Source organism: Aquarana catesbeiana, linkage group LG02, assembly GCF_042186555.1.
Source record: "Aquarana catesbeiana isolate 2022-GZ linkage group LG02, ASM4218655v1, whole genome shotgun sequence".
Lineage (NCBI taxonomy): Eukaryota > Metazoa > Chordata > Amphibia > Anura > Ranidae > Aquarana > Aquarana catesbeiana.
In genome coordinates, this window is record NC_133325.1 from 92,782,603 (window position 1) to 92,798,615 (window position 16,013).

Below are 16,013 nucleotides of genomic sequence, written 5' to 3' on the forward strand. Positions count from 1 at the left end.
GCCACCTTACTGTGCCCATCATTGCCGCCTTACTGTGCCCTCATTGCAGCCTCACCGTGCCCATCATTGCCGCCTTACTGTGCCCATCATTGCTGCCTTACTGTGCCCTCATTGCAGCCTCATCATGCCCTCATTCCAGCCTTACAGTGCCCTTATTGCAGCCTCACCATGCCCTCATTGCAGTCTTACTGTGCCCTCATTGCAACCTTACTGTGCCCTGCCTTATTGTGCCCTCTTTGCAGCCTCACCATGCTTCATTGCAGCCTTACTGTGACCTCATAAAGCCTCACCATCGTTGCAGCCTTAGTGCCTGGATTACACACAGCAGTCAGCAGGCATCTCCCGCTGTGTCACGGAGCTGTGAAATGTTCGGCCACGCTATGACAAAAGTCCCGCCCTCCTCCTAGACCAGCTCATGTGATGGACAGAACACTGCATCTATCACATGAGCTGGTCTAGGAGAATGGGACTTTTGTCACAGTGTGGCCAAACATTTAACATTGAGCTCCATGACACAGCCATCTCCTGTGCGCTCTTGTGTGTTACAAGTAGGGAGGAGGAGGAGGAGGAGGAGGGAGGGCAGCGCTGGGCTGCAGCCACAGCCACAGCATAGATCAAAGAGGCCCCAGGGCAGGCAGCCTACTGGGAAATGTCCCGGCATCCCAGTAGGCCAGTCCGGCCCTGCTCCTGATACTCTCTTTATATTTTCATATGCGTCATACTTATGCAATATGTACCATGTAATGCCTTGTGTTCTCATCAATAAAAACCTTTTTGTTGATTAAAAAAAAAAAAAAAATGTCACTTTTTTTGTGGTTAAGCTTATCCTACAGCAAGAATGTAAAAAATGTGTAGAGTCCCCCCCAAAATGAATACTAGACCCCTTGAGTCAGCCAACATTTGGCCTGTGTGTAAAGCACCCCGTCCCATAGAAGCCAGCCGTTTGGAAAACCAGCAGCCGACTTGCTCCCAATCAGCGCTCTCAGCCATTCGTAGTGTTCTGGCCACCCCCCTGTCAGAACACAACAGCTCAGTGGGGGAGATCACTGTGCTTACTTCAGATAGTTAGTACAGCGGCTCAGGCCTGGAGCGGACAGTATTTTTGTTAAAGCCACTGGCTTGAACGAAAAGAATAAAACATAGTATGTACTCTGCTTTAATCTGAGCATGCAGCCTGGCTGGCTAGGAAAGAAGGAGGGAGTGTGCACCCTCTCCTCCTGAACCATACCAGGTTACATATCTTCAACATGGGGGGGACCCCCTGGCACATCAACTTGTCAGCATAATGAGGACAAGGGTCTCTTACTTACAACTCAAGGCTGGCGGTTGTGGGGGTTGGCAGGCAGGGAGCTTATCAGGATCTAGAAGCCCCTTTAAAAATAAGGGGGCCCCTGGACCCAATCCCCCCCCCCCCCCACTGAGTAAGAAATCCAAACACACTATTCTCCATCCAAATTTCTGAGAAATGGCTTTGAGTGTAAGTAGGTGTTGCAGTGACCACCAACTGGAAATCGCTCTAAATAGGTAAAGGGTGTTGCTACTCCATTCAGGAAAAAAAATTATAACCAAGAAAGAAAGACACCCAAACATTTGAAAAGTTCTCTATTCAAAAAATTTTAAATGCCCCCAAAAAAGTCCCTCTTATATCCATCAGTGATCACAATGCCCCATCCAGTGAAATAAAATAACTGAGAACTAATTGCTCAGAGCTGGTTTGATTTCTAAAATATAGGTACCCACATCCCAAATAATATAGAGAGAAAATGGGATAGATAGGGCAGCAGGATTCTCCTGGTGCTGTCAGAGGACATTACAGGATATTTTTTTAAAAACAATAAATCTTATTTGTATACACATACATTATATAAAAAGACAATCCATCAGGACAACAACATACAGGCAAAACAATTCACTCTTTGTGCCGGTTCACACTAGACGCGGCACGACTTGCAGGTCGCCTCACCGAGGCGACCTGCACACGACTGCCGGGGCGACTTGCAAGACGACTTCTGTATAGAAGTCTATGCAAGTCGCCCCCAAAGTAGTACAGGAACCTTTCTTCTAAGTCGGAGCGACTTGCGTCGCTCCGATTAGAACGGTTCCATTGTACAGAACGGGAGGCGACTTGTCAGGCGGCTAGGTCGCTTGACAAGTCGCCCCCGTGTGAACCGGCCCTTAGCGTGTCCTACATCCCCACCGAGGGAGGCACCTCTACCTGAGGAGTTCCTCAAGGGGGATTTTGGTGTAGGACAGGGATATGCAGTTAGCGGACCTCCAGCTGTTGCAAAACTACAAGTCCCATCATGCCTCTGCCTCTGGATGTCATGCTTGTGGTTGTCAGAATCTTGCTATGCCTCATGGGACTTGTAGTTCTGCAACAGCTGGAGGTCCCCTAATTGCATATCCCTGGTGTAGGCCATCAGGCTCTCAACATGTTTCACGGGTACCTGCTTCTTCAGAAGAATATAGAGGGGTACATACTAAAATACAGATGGAAAACGTACGTATGTATATATGCACAAATAAATATCATAGCAGATGTATGTCATACAGTTCTTTTAAACATATTAAAGAATATAGTAATGTGGGGACACTCATCCCAAATGATGGGCCTAGCTGGCAAACAGCCACAGAAGGGCATCAAGGAAGAGGACCCCGGGTGAGCATGGGGGCAGGTAAACCAGAGACGCTGGGATTTCTCTGTGCATATTATACAGACATACTGTATATAAGTATACATATATAGTATCCATTTATAAAGGGTACCGTTTATGTGGAGTATAAAAGGCAGGGTATTTAGCATAAGGATAAAGGTTTACATAGCAAAATGATAGTATTAGGAATTTAAGTTGGTCCTAGTTCTAGAGTTGATGGAATAAGTAAGGCAGTGCTGGGCTTCAATAGGTTACTTGCTGGCTGTACAGGCTTTGGGGTGAGCCACACTGCCTCTTGTATCCATATGTATATTTAAATCCCCTGTGATTTTTTTGCACAGGGATTTTCAGTACCCTTATGATATAGAGATATTAGTTCTATGCCATCTCCTTACAAATCCCTAGGTACGCTGCACTAGTTGACAAAAAAGGTTGACAGCGTTCAGGAACTGAGCTGGAATTGATGGGTAATGGCTGCAATGAACCACATAAAAAAGGAAAAGAAAGGCGCCTCTAAGTGCAGTATGTCAAATTTAATAGAGTGCACAAAGGGTTAAAAGCACTTACAAGATTGTTGAGTGTTAAAAGACATGATAAAATCAGGAGTCCTCATCTGTGGCATGTGTTCATCCTCAGCACGGTGGTAGAGAGCAGTGTAGAGCCGTCCAGCAGCTGTAGAGCGTTCTCATGCGTGTTGGAAAGAGGAGGCAGCAGGGAAGCCTGTATTCACTGCGGGACACACAAGGCTGATGGTGTCAGTGTAGGGAAGGGGGTGGTACACATGCCACAGATGAGGACTCCTGATTTTATCATGTCTTTTAACACTCAACAATCTTGTAAGTGCTTTTAACCCTTTGTGCACTCTATTAAATTTGACATACTGCACTTAGAGGCGCCTTTCTTTTCCTTTTTTATATCTTCAGAGTTGCTTCTCCTCTAACCAAAGTGCTGCCAGAAGTGCCATCTCATCACTATCATCCCTCTGACCAGCTACCCACCTCCACCAGAGCGCCCTTATCACCTCTCTGCAATGAACCACATGTATACTCACAAAAGTTGCTGGCTGTTTATTCCAAAGATTAAAACAGTACAAATCTGAATGACAACGTTACCACAAGGCTGTAAGGCTGGCACTGATGGATCACTAGGACCAACCGGGACAACCAAACAAGGGACACCGACCATGGAAATCTGCAAGGACACGCCAGCTGCAGTGTGTGGTGTGTAGAGCCGGACCCACCGACATGGAAGATGGTGTCACTGACACTGGCAATGTGAATAGAGCCAAGCAGCTGACTGTGTCCAGAAGAAAAGCTCCGTGGTGAATGTCAAGGGAGGGGGGCGTTCATCGAAGGCAAGCCAGAACTGAGGTATCAGAGAAGGAACCAACCTCGGCCAACAATCTCTGTTGCCGTGACTACCGGTTTCACACGCTTGCGTGCTTTGTCAAGTCACTGGAAAACTGCTAACAGAGGCAATACAACCCCATTGTAGGGGCAGGGCTAAGCAAGATTGATTGGAGATTTGGACTAATTGATCAATCAGTGCTCTTAACCCATTAGGAACAATTATGGATTATTAACTCTTGTATTATAAGTCCATAGACATTCTAAAAATAAAATTGCAAGAATAAAAACTGCAAAAATAATGAAACACTGCCTGTGTATATCTGTATAATATATGCATCTACACACATGCAGACCTAAAATCCTGTGTTAATGTTATATTAAATTTAAATTCTATACACATAATATATGTAGCACCCTGATATTTCGGCAGAAAAAAGCTAAAGAGAGAAACCAATCAGGAGTATATAGCTGCCACATCCCAAATAAAGAGAAACTTTAAAAATGAGGTGCCCCAGGGATTTTATGGGCAAGAAAAGTAAGCCAGAATGACAAGGAGTAATATCGTAAAAAAGTATAAATTTATTGAATATACACATATATATATATTAAAATTGCACAAGTAAGTACACCTAAAAACAATGCATTTAAACATGGGCGAATAGAACAGCAATTGAATACTGGAACACACTAGCCTCAAAAATGGAGGTTACAGTGAATGTGTGGTCACAGATAATCCCAACATGTTTCGGAGATGGAGGATGTAAGTAGCCAATTCCTTCTTCAGGGGTTTTTTACAGGCTGTTTGTTCTATTCAAAAAAGTGTACACAAAGAAAAACACATAAGTACATATAAGTGCTAGAGAAAATATAAATGTATGTGGATACAGCAGGTAAACAGCAAGATATCTATTCGTGAGACATGTGAATACATCATACTCACAGAGGATCATGTCCCTGGAAATGTAATACACATCAGAATTTCACAAATAGGAGGGGTTTGCATCTCTGCATTCTTTCAGTTGCACGAGGGACTCTGGAAACCAAGAGTGAGTCTGCAATAATGCATCCCACATTCACCAAGGGTGATGGGATTCCTAAGAGGCCTTTGTGTGTAAAAAAGTGCATGCTGAGTAGCCTTGCAGTTTCACCCTGGCCGGGAAACGCGCCAAAAATCGCAGAGATCGCCATAAGATGGGAAACCAATCTAACTAATGGATCACTAGGACCAACCGGGACACCCAAACAAGGGATACCGACCATAGAAAGCTGCAAGGACACGCCAGCTGCAGTGTGTGGTGTGTAGAGCCAGACCCACCGACATGGGAAGATGGTGTCACTGACACTGGCAATGTGAATAGAGCCAAGCAGCTGACTGTGTCCAGAAGAAAAGCTCAGTGGTGAGCATCAAGGGAGGGGGGCGTCATCGAAGGCAAGCCGGAACTGAGGTATCAGAGAAGGAACCAACCTCGGTCAACAATGGCGCAGGGCTTCTCTGTTGCTGTGACTACCGGTTTCACAGGCTTGCGTGCTTTGTCAAGTCACTGGAAAACCGCTAACAGAGGCAATACAACCCCATTGTAGGGGCAGGGCTAAGCAAGATTGATTGGAGATTTGGACTAATTGATCAGTCAGAGCTCTTAACCCATTAGGAACAATTATGGATAATTAACTCTTGTATTACAAGTCCATAGACATTCTAAAAATAAAATAAAAATTGCAAGAATAAAAACTGCAAAAATAATGAAACACTGCCTGTATATATCTGTATAATATATGCATCTACACACATGCAGGTATAGTTGCCTTGGCCAATTGATAGGGGATCCATTGATTCCACCCTAATTCTGGAACTGCTGCACTTCTCTCTTCTGTCACTAGATGGCTGGGTACCTGGTGACATTAGACAAGACAAGGGCATTGCAAGAACAGATTAGGAATAGATGGGGTATCTCAGCCAATGGGCAGGGATCTTTTGGGGTCCTTTGGCCTGCTGGGAGAGCCTATTTATTTGAGTGAGGTCAGGTGATTGAGGTTCTTGGACAGCTGTCTGGGTGGACGTGAATTGTGCTTCCCTGGGCTGCTAGGCCAGAGCCTGAGGCCTATCCCGGGGACATCTGGCTGCTAGGCTGTCTGAGGGCCTATTCAGAAGCATGAGAGCAGCGTAGAGTTGGGATTGCGGCTTGCTGTCACCACTAAGGGACCATCCACCTTGTTACCAGGGACGTCATATGCCGGTGGCGTCTCAGTGGGACAGTCACATGCTGGTGGAGTCTCAATGTGAAGGTTATGTTTTAGTAGACTCTCAACAAGGATGTCAAATCTGGTCTCATTCACTGGGGTGGGCCTGCCATGTGAGCTGCGCATGCAGTAAATCTCACCTTGACCTGCAATTAAAAAAAAAAAAAACACTCAACTACTGATGGAAAGCCTCCTCGTGGTTACTTATATTGGGGGCAGCTGATGACATCATAGTACAGCCTTGCCATTTATGGAAACATGTTTTTATTTTTAAAATTTGGCACTCAGCCGAAAAAATAACTGACAATTTTTCTGAAAGGAGCCTCGGGCTGGTGTGTTATCTTTGTGAATTCTGCCTGTAGGCTCAGTATTCAGATCTAAAAGGGATATGGCTCCTTTAAAATAATGTTTTTATTGGAGTGACAGTTATTTTGATTGAGATTTAAACCTTACAGTCCCATGGCTGCAACAAAGAGCTATATTCCTAGGATAACACTGTGAATTGAGTCTTGTCATTTCATATATAGCATTCCTAAAATATTTTTATTTGTGTCTTGCTTTTAATATTCTTTGTTTTTTTAATGATCTTTCATTTAATCATTATTACCCAAAATAATTGACTTTTTAATTTTTTTCTGATCTTTCCAGTGTTCCTTTAGCAGTCTCAAACCCCGCCTCTTGACATCAGTCTGAGCTCTTTCTGAACTTTGTGTGCCTTCTAAACCTAAAATAAACCAGCAATGATTACCAGCAGCATGTGTAATATGTCTGAGCTGCAGACAGGAGGGGCTGCTGTTGTCATGTTTTATCAATTATATTTCTCTGTACTTGCTGGCAGTTGGTGTCTGCATTTCCAGTCTTCCTGATTTTAACTTTCGGTTGGTATGCAGGGGAATGGGGCCCCATTCACACTGCTGCATCACATTTGTTGCACCTTTTTTCTCACAATTTTTTTGCTGCAGTTTTCACACAACAGCTTAGGTAAGCCCATTCATTGCGAGAAACACAACAAAAGTAGCTCCAGCACCGTTCCCAGCATTAAGCTTTGTGCAATTTTTTGTGCTACAAAACATAGGTTTGCTAACATAATTTGGGCTTCCATTAACAATTCATGGCACTGCAAACGCAATGAGCCATTTTCACGTATTTTTTGAGCGTCTGGAAATTAGTGTGGAATTTTCCCAGAACACGAAAACCTTACTCACGAGGCCTTACTCTAAATGTGAGTGCAGCAGATTACACATAGGGCTCAGCAGCGGTGTAGGGATGTACCCAGACAGAGACGGGAAGAGGTGAGCACTCAGACTGGTTTTATTGATTTATTTTTTTCATTTCTCGCATTCATGTTAAGGTTTAACTAACGGAAAACCTTTGTTTTTTTGTTTTGGATAGAGCGCAGAGGGATTAGAACATCTGTCAGGTTTTTATTGCTGTCTGTGCCTCCTTTAGGGAGATTCACCCTTTCTATTTTTCACGTTTTCCATTACCACCAAAAGTGAAAGAAAATCACAAATTTTGGGTTGTCACCAGGACAGGAAAAGAGGGGTAAAGTCTCCAATGGGGACACTAGTTCTGGTGACAGCCAGGGATTAGAAAATTGAAAAGTTCTTCCACTTAAGGGAGACTCCATTCCCTGAATAAAGTTTAGCAGCCCTCCACCATTTTTCTCTACTTCCTGTGCTGTTTTTTTTAGGAACATAGCCGAGGTCTTCAGGTAAATAAGCAGTTTGGTAGCGCAGACCAGATCCCTCAGGGGGACCATCGCCTGGGTCATCCCCAGAATCTCCTATCCTCACTAATCCAGGTAACTCACCTGGCCCCCTGGTGTCTGGAGAGGGAGAGTTATAGCACGCGACCTCTCTGGTGTAAAGATATTAAAGATGCAAGCTGTGACCTATCTTTTAAAGATTACAAATGTATCATTTTTAAGACAATAACCTAAGGAAGGTCCCAAAAGCTCAACTCATTGTTGGCCAATAAAGGGGATCACTGTAATCCAGCCTCCGACCTTCCCTTCACTTTAATTGCCCACTCTGATTTCACTGCACACTGTGAGCTTTCCTTAATGTGCATTAGAAGCTGCAGAAAGTCAGAGAGAGCCCATCTCATCTTCTGGCTGGAGGATGTCCAACACCATCTAGTTTTTTCCTCCCCAACCTGACTGAGCCTGGCTTACACCTTTCATTCATTTGATTCATGAGCATTCATTTGATTTCAGTTCTTTCAATCATGGAGGCTCAGCACCTAAGTGTTCCTTAGGGCAGTCTGTATGAAGATGTAGACTGTCTAGGAATGCCCACTCCTCCAGCCTGACACCCACCCATCAAGGCATTTTGATATCTGCGTAAATCCTGCCAAGAGCCAGCCCACTGCTTTCATCAGGACTGAAAGTTTTTAAGAGGAGCACTGAGGCAGGGTGCTGATGTGTTTTCAGGAAGCTATGAACAGCACCTTGCTGGCCCCTCCCACCAGCCATGATCTGCCTGCATTGTAGAGAGAAGTACAGGGTCTAAAATAAGTTATGTAATAAAAATGAAAAAGCTTTATTTAAAAATGTCATTAGCAAGTTGATGAGGAAGGAAGCAAGGCAAAATATGAACAGACTGAACTTTAGCTTTATATCAAAATGTTGTGTATTAAACTTTACATGGAGACACAGGAAGGTGGTAGAAGAGAGAAATGGAGAGAACGGGGAGAAGAAGGAAGAGAGAAAGACAGAGATTGATGGGGGGGGGGGGGGGGGCCAGAAGAGATGGAGAAAGAAAGAACTATCTCTGTGTGATTGGATATGCAAATTGAATGTTGGGTTCCATCACTTTGGGGTTCCTTGGAGAAATGAAGAAAGAAGTAGAGAATGAAATGGACATATGAAGAATGGATGGAGGTCTACAGCTCAATATGCTCTCCTCCTTCCTCCACCCTTCTGGAAAGGATCTTGCTCCAGAAATTGAACTTGTCCTCCTTTAGCCGGGCAGATGCTTTCTGCTTCAAGTTAATTTCCAAGTATTGTTCCTTTTTGTCATACAGAGGCCATTCCACCTGACCAGGTCCATTGGGGTTACTGCCAGGAATAAGATCATTCACATTTTAATTAAGAGCATCATATTAAAATGCATTTGCATCTCACAATCTGTCTAAATCTGATCAAAAAAAAATCACATAGCCTGTTTGAATCAGGTAAAAACTAATGTTCTTTAGGCTATTTCCTCTTCTGAACGAATGCTCTTTTATTATGGGCAGTAGTAAAATACTATACTATGGCCACTAGATGGACTTGAGGAGCATAAGGAATACATGCATCTTTGTAACAAGAAATACAATGTAACAATTCTAGAGAGCATCAGCAAATAAATGTAACTATTGGTTCTGTAGATCATAAAGTCCTACAAAGTTCTCAGAGCAGACCTGTTTTGAATCTGCTGCCTCATTCTCCTCATATTTAGGATCTACAAACCAACAACAATGATTCTATGAAGGAAGGGCCACATGTCTTCTTACCCGTTCCGTGCAAAGTTGGCCCAGTATCTCATGATGGTTCTGGAGAGGGCCTTCTCTTCATCAGTTGCATGACCTTCATGGAAAAAAAAAACACTTTAAATCCAGAGATTTGAAGACTTTGTAACCCAAACAAAAAAAAAGGCAATGTGAAGAGTGGAGTAAGCCATAGCAGGCAGATCAGACTGGGATGACAGATCCTAGATACGGGATTTGATATCATACCTATGGTAAGGAACCTTTGAAACAAAGCTTTCCTTTCCTTTGTGCCCCATCAACTAAGCTCTGCTAACCTACCCTCCCATCTTCTCAGTTGGATACCTCCTTAGTTCTGACACCAGGTCCAGCCACATCTCACCAAAATGTTCCTCTCCAACTGGCTGGGTCTCTTCCCACTACCTACAGGCGTGCAGTAGAACCTCATACTCTTCTATGGAGACATCTTTTGTCTTCTAAGTGAAGCTTAGACAGCAGAAAGAAGAGGCCTGACCTGCCGAAGGTGAAAATCGTGCCCTGACACGGCTGGATTTTGTGCCCGATCTAGGTAAGTGTGCAGCTCAGAAGGGGGAAGGGTGGTTTAAATGAGCCCAGTGGGGGCAGGGGAGGGAAAAAGAAAGTTTCCTCACCCAGTAATGTTCTGTAAGGTACATTAACTAGTGTCAGGAATATTAGAAATGTAACCCATTATTTTGTAAATTATAGGGAAAAACAAGATTAGGGCTTAAAATACACTCATACATCATCCATCAAAGTACATCAATCGCCAGTGAGCATTTATTTATCTATTTATTTATTTACTTAATTTAGTTATCTGTTTATTTATTTTTTTACTTATTTTATTTAGTTATCTGTTTGTTTGTTTGTTTAGTTATTTAATTAATTTAGTTATCCAAGTAATGTAGTTATCTGTTTATTTATTTTGTTATCTGTTTATTTATTTATTTATTTTATTTAGTGCATACATTTTTTTGTTATCTTTTTATTTGTATTTTTTTTTCCTCAAACAAAAAAAGGTTTTATTGAGCATAAGAAATAATACCTACATGTTCCAGAGCAAAGCCAATACACAAGATCATCAGATCAAAACTCAAAAGGAATCAATGCATTATACACCATATTTCACATAAAGCTAAACCTCTTACCTATGTATTCAAATAGGACATTACTCATCCTCGTAAAGTACACCCATATAATCATCATCTTTGAAATATTTATTTAGTTATCTGTTTATTTTATATTGTTATCTTTTTGTTTGTTTTAATTACTTAATTAAATTACTTAATTATTTAATTACCATAATCTAGTTATCCATTTATTTAGGTATCAAATTAATTTAGTTATGTGTTTTTTTATTTTTTTTTATCTTGTTATCTGTTTATTTTTTTAATTTATTTGGGTATCTGTTTATTTATTCATTTATTTAATTAATTGAGTTATCCATTTATTTAGTTATCTAATTAGTTTACTTATCTGTTTGTTTATTTATTGAATGTATTTGGTTATCTGTTTATTTTTTTAATTTTAGTTATGTACTTATTCATTTATTTATCTATTTGATTTAGAGTTATCTGTTTGTTTGTTTGTTTATTTTAGTTATCTGTTTTTTATTTATATAAGGTATTTATGTACATTTGTAATAATCTGACTCTCTGCTCTTGAATTGTTAATATAATGCAATCTTAGCTTTCAGGAATAACAGATTTTTTTTTAAATCCGCTAGTATTCTCTCTCTGCCAGAACAAGCCATGTAAGCTCAGTGTCAGGCTGTAAGCCCCCCCAGAGGCTGTTCTGTTGTCTGCCTGAGTGCAGATCTGATCGCAGACACTCAAATACACTTTTAGGATAAAAAGGTAAATCGGGCATTACATGAAATAAAAACTAAGGGCTTTGTTAATTGGAGGTTTACCTCCAACCAGCAGCCCAGGCATTGCCTAAAGTGGTTGTAAACCTCAGACATGAAACATGAACAAAGCATATTCCTCTATAGTGTGTTTTTGTCTCAATCCAGAGCACTAAGTGTAATTTCTGTCTTCTGCTTCATTCTTCTGCTATCTGCATGAGTCACTTCTGACATGTTTTCCTGACACCAAAAGAAAACTATTGACAGGGAGGGGAGGGAGCTCCAGCACACAGCCTGTGATTGACAGCCTCAGCTCTGTTCCTGTGTGCCTTAATGGCGGCATAGTGAGCTGTATTCACCTGCAAAGAGAACACCGTCTCTCAGGAAGGGACCTCCGAACACGTAGACAATCTCATCCACGTGATCCGCCTTCACAAAGTCCGGCCGGACTCCATCAAACAGGGACGGGCGGTGCTGGTATTCATAGAAATAGACAGGAAGTCCGGAGTCTGTACAATAAGAGATGGAGAGTCACAAACAGGTCAATCCGGCCTAAAGTGGACCTGTCATCATATATAAAGGGGGTTATTTACTAAAACTGAAGAGTGCAAAATCTGGTGCAGGTCTGCATAACCCAATCAGATTCCAGGTTTTATTGCCAAACCTTTATTGAACAAGCAGAAGTTAGAAGCTGATTGGCTACCATGAACAGCTGCACCATATTCTGAGTGCACCAGTTTTAGTAAATACTCCCCAAAGGCAACATGCTGAGTATTGTGTCAGTAAAGCCCTTACAGGTATTTATTACCTCTTACAGAGATCACAGTACTCCACCTGACAATGCCTTCATCTGCTTTTCTCTCCAGAAGGACAGTACCATCTTTGCTCAGGCATCATCCAGGACTCACCATCTACTCCCTGGTCTGAGATGCCGACTTAGAGATTGATCATTGGTGTAAATCCTGGTGCCTGTGCCGTTCTTGGCTGTGTTCCCAAATGTCTGAGACTGCAACAATGTACTAGAACTGCACGATTAATCATTTAAAAAATTGCAATAGGATTCAACCCCCCTCACGATCTTAATCCGGCATTTCCACCATTCTATGTAACAAGCGCAGAGCAGTTGTCTGCTCAGAGCTGTAAAAGAAAAAAAGAGCCGGCAAAGTTTATCACAACACTGCTCAGCGCTGAGATAAAAAGAAACATTGTATCATTTGGTTCTTTTAGATGAAATGAACTTTGGTCTGTAAATGAGGGCAGTTTAACCACTTAGGCTCCATTCAAACTAGCGCGTTTTTTGATGCATTTTGCATTTTGCAGAAATGCACGGGAATTTTTTAACATGGGTTCCTATGGAACATGTTCACATCAATGCCTTTTTGTTTCTCTGCATTTTTGGAAAGGGTCAGGGACTTTTTTTCATGCAAAATGCAGCGTTTTGCATGTAATAGAATTCAATGGACAAGCATCAAAAACGCAAGTGCACCGTTTTTGCAGCGTTTTTGCAGCGTTTTTGATGCGTTTTTGCCGTTTTTTTTTTTTTATTTTTTTTAAGACTGTAAAAAAAAACTGTAAAAAAAAAAAAAAAAAAACGCAAAACGCAAATCGCGGCAAAAACGCGGCAAAAACGCTACAAAAACGCTGCTCACAAACGTGGCAAGCATGAAAAAAAAAACTCCAAAAACGCTCAAAAGCAACATGCATAGGTGTGAATCGAGCCTAAGCCTGGATTCACACCTATGCATTTTTAGTGTTTTTTGCATTTTGCTGATTTGCACTACAGAACGTGTTCCATAGGAAACCATGTTAAATGGACTGTAGTGCAAATCTGCAAAATACAAAAAGCACTAAAACTGCATAGGTGTGAATCCAGCCTTAGGCTAGATTCACAGCTATGCATTTCTAGTGCTTTTTGCATTTTGCAGATTTGCACTACAGTCTATTTAACATGGTTTCCTATGGAACACGTTCTGTAGTGCAAATCTACAAAATGCAAAAAGCACTAAAAATGCATAGGTGTGAATCCAGCCTTGGGCCTGATTTACACCTATGCAGGTTGCAGTTTGCATGCATTTTGCATTTTTCAATACACGTTTTTGATCCATTGAAGTCTATGGAACCCAAAACCAGGAAAAAAGTCCCTGGCCCTTTCCATAAAATGCACAGATGTGAACTACATTCATAGGAAACCATGTTAAATGGACTGTAGTGTGTTTCTGCAAAACTGAAAATGCGCTAAAAAATGCATAGGCGTGAACCAGACCTAAACCTTTTTCTGACACTTGTTGCTTACAAGTTAAAATCAGTATTTTTTTGCTAGAAAATGACTTAGAACCCCCAAACATTATGTATATATATATTTTTTTTTCTTTTAGCAGAGACCCTAGAGAATAAAATGGGGTTGTTGCAATATTTTATGTCACACTGTATTTGCACAGTGGTCTTTCAAATGTATTTTTTTGGGAAAAAAATACACTTCAACGAATTAAAAAAAAAAAATGAAACAGTAAAGTTAGCCCAATTACTTTGTATAATGTGAAAGATGATGTTACACCAAGAATTGCAATCTTTATTCTAAGCAAAAAAATTGAGATTCTCATTTTATCCAAAATCATGAAGCTCTACAATGTACCTTTGTAGCACAAGGTGAGGGGCTGCTGTTGCTGTCTGATCACTGGGGGAGGGGAGACTGAGGAAATGCTACCTCCTACCTGCAGCAATGTGACCATAGGGGGAGGGGAGACTGAGGAAATGCTTCCTCCTACCTGCAGCAGACTGATGACATAATCTCAGCCTAAGCAAAGTCACTGTACAATTACTTAAATATACATATCTCAGGTGATTATAAATGATACATATCATATAATATTTTCACAGCTGCTAATCTGGTAAGTCGAAAAAACACCTTTTCTCTGTTTTACAGCACTGATTGGGGTTTGAGTCCCGGTTCACATTGGTGCGATGTGGGAACACAGCAAATCCACTGCGGGTTCACGCATCACACCTGACTCGCAAGCAGTGTTAATTTCGTCGACTAACTTAATACCATTTTAGTCGACTAAAATACGACTAAAACTAAAACAATTGAGATGACTAAAATACGACTAAAACTAAAATGGCATTTTAGTCAAAAGACTAAAATGGGACTAAAACTAAAATTAAATATGACGTCAAAATTAACTCTGGTCTGTAGTGCATGTTCATTCCTGAATACCATAAATAATAACCTATTAGATTTTTCAGCAGTATATAATGAGTTTGGAAATTGTAGAGAAATGCTTAAATAATGCACTACACTTTAACTACACCCATTCGATTTTAGATGACTAAAATTATTTTAGTCGACTAAAATGTCCTGGAGATTTAGTCTACTAAAAAGTAAAACAGTTGCAGAAGACTAAAATGGGGCGAAAACTAAAATGCCATTTTAGTCCTAAGACCAAGACTAAAACTAAATGCAAATTTTCTGCCAAAATTAACACTGCTCGCAAGGCAGTTCACACTGCACTATGCGAGCTGCTGGGAGTGTCAATACAATTTTGCATATCGCACTGCGAACTGACAGTTCGGACATGAATCGGATCGCATTTGGTGTGAACAGCATTGCGATCTGATTCTGGTGCGGACCAAAAAAAATGTGATGCAAATTCAGCCATACTATCTCTATGGCTGAAGTCGCATCGCACAGACATTGCATGTGATTTGCACTGCAGTGTGGTGCAAATCGCATGCGACCTCGCACAGCACACCAGTGTGAACCCAGCCTTAATGTAATCATAGTCACTGAGTGGAGCCTGTGATAGAAGTTACAGTTTTTTTACAGCCAAATATATTAGGAATTGAAGCTGACCCTATCCACGGGATGACTGTCGCCAATCTGGATCAGTCTGAGCAATGGACACCCCACCCCCACCTCTTCCCCACTGTCAGTTAACTTAGAATATCTCTGGTAGACTCTTCATTAAAATTGGAACTGTAGAAGTTCTTGAACTGAACCTGCAACACCTCCAGTCCTCAGCCTCTCTTCTCATTATTATCACTCTGTTTGGGTGGGTCCAGCCTTGGCTCAGATCACACAATCTACAATGGCTCATGTGGTCCTGAACACACCCAGAGACTCCTCTGCTGCTCACTGGCCTTTGGGCTACAGGAATGGGATTTGGAATGTTAGCTGTTCTGTCAGACTGGGAAACCAAAAATAAAAATTTGCTGTGCCAATGTCTCAATTTCTTTTTTTTTTTTATAATCATCAGCTCCATCTAGTGGCCATAATGCAGCATTTTTCTTAAATACCTCAATCAGCAAAATACTGCATTATGACCACTAGATGGAGCTGATGATTATAGAAAATACACATTAGACACAATCTGTGACAGTTGTGTGAATGTTTGAGGCATTCGCAGAGAAGTTTTTTTTTATATATAGAGGCCTTATAAT

The 16,013-nt window shown here is 41.4% G+C and overlaps 2 protein-coding genes across 6 annotated transcripts in view; both read right to left on the reverse strand.

Moving 5' to 3' along the window:
• LOC141127053 (fatty acyl-CoA hydrolase precursor, medium chain-like) overlaps positions 1-4,073 on the reverse strand; it is a 34,780-nt gene extending 30,707 nt beyond the window's left edge. For 2 of the 4 annotated variants that reach the window (XM_073613190.1, XM_073613188.1), the window contains exon 1: positions 3,767-4,005. In XM_073613190.1, coding sequence (XP_073469291.1) covers positions 3,767-3,839 — 73 coding nt within the window. In that variant the 5' untranslated portion in view covers positions 3,840-4,005. Of the gene's footprint in view, positions 1-3,766; positions 4,006-4,044 lie in introns of those variants that run through there. The other 2 variants (XM_073613192.1, XM_073613189.1) reach the window with 2 other exon arrangements.
• A 4,687-nt stretch (positions 4,074-8,760) lies between these two features.
• LOC141127054 (fatty acyl-CoA hydrolase precursor, medium chain-like) overlaps positions 8,761-16,013 on the reverse strand; it is a 39,577-nt gene continuing 32,324 nt past the window's right edge. For both annotated transcript variants that reach the window (XM_073613195.1, XM_073613193.1), the window contains 3 exons: positions 11,936-12,085; positions 9,740-9,812; positions 8,761-9,302 (listed from right to left, as the gene is read on the reverse strand). In XM_073613195.1, coding sequence (XP_073469296.1) covers positions 9,128-9,302; positions 9,740-9,812; positions 11,936-12,085 — 398 coding nt within the window. In that variant the 3' untranslated portion in view covers positions 8,761-9,127. The remainder of the gene's footprint in view (positions 9,303-9,739; positions 9,813-11,935; positions 12,086-16,013) is intronic.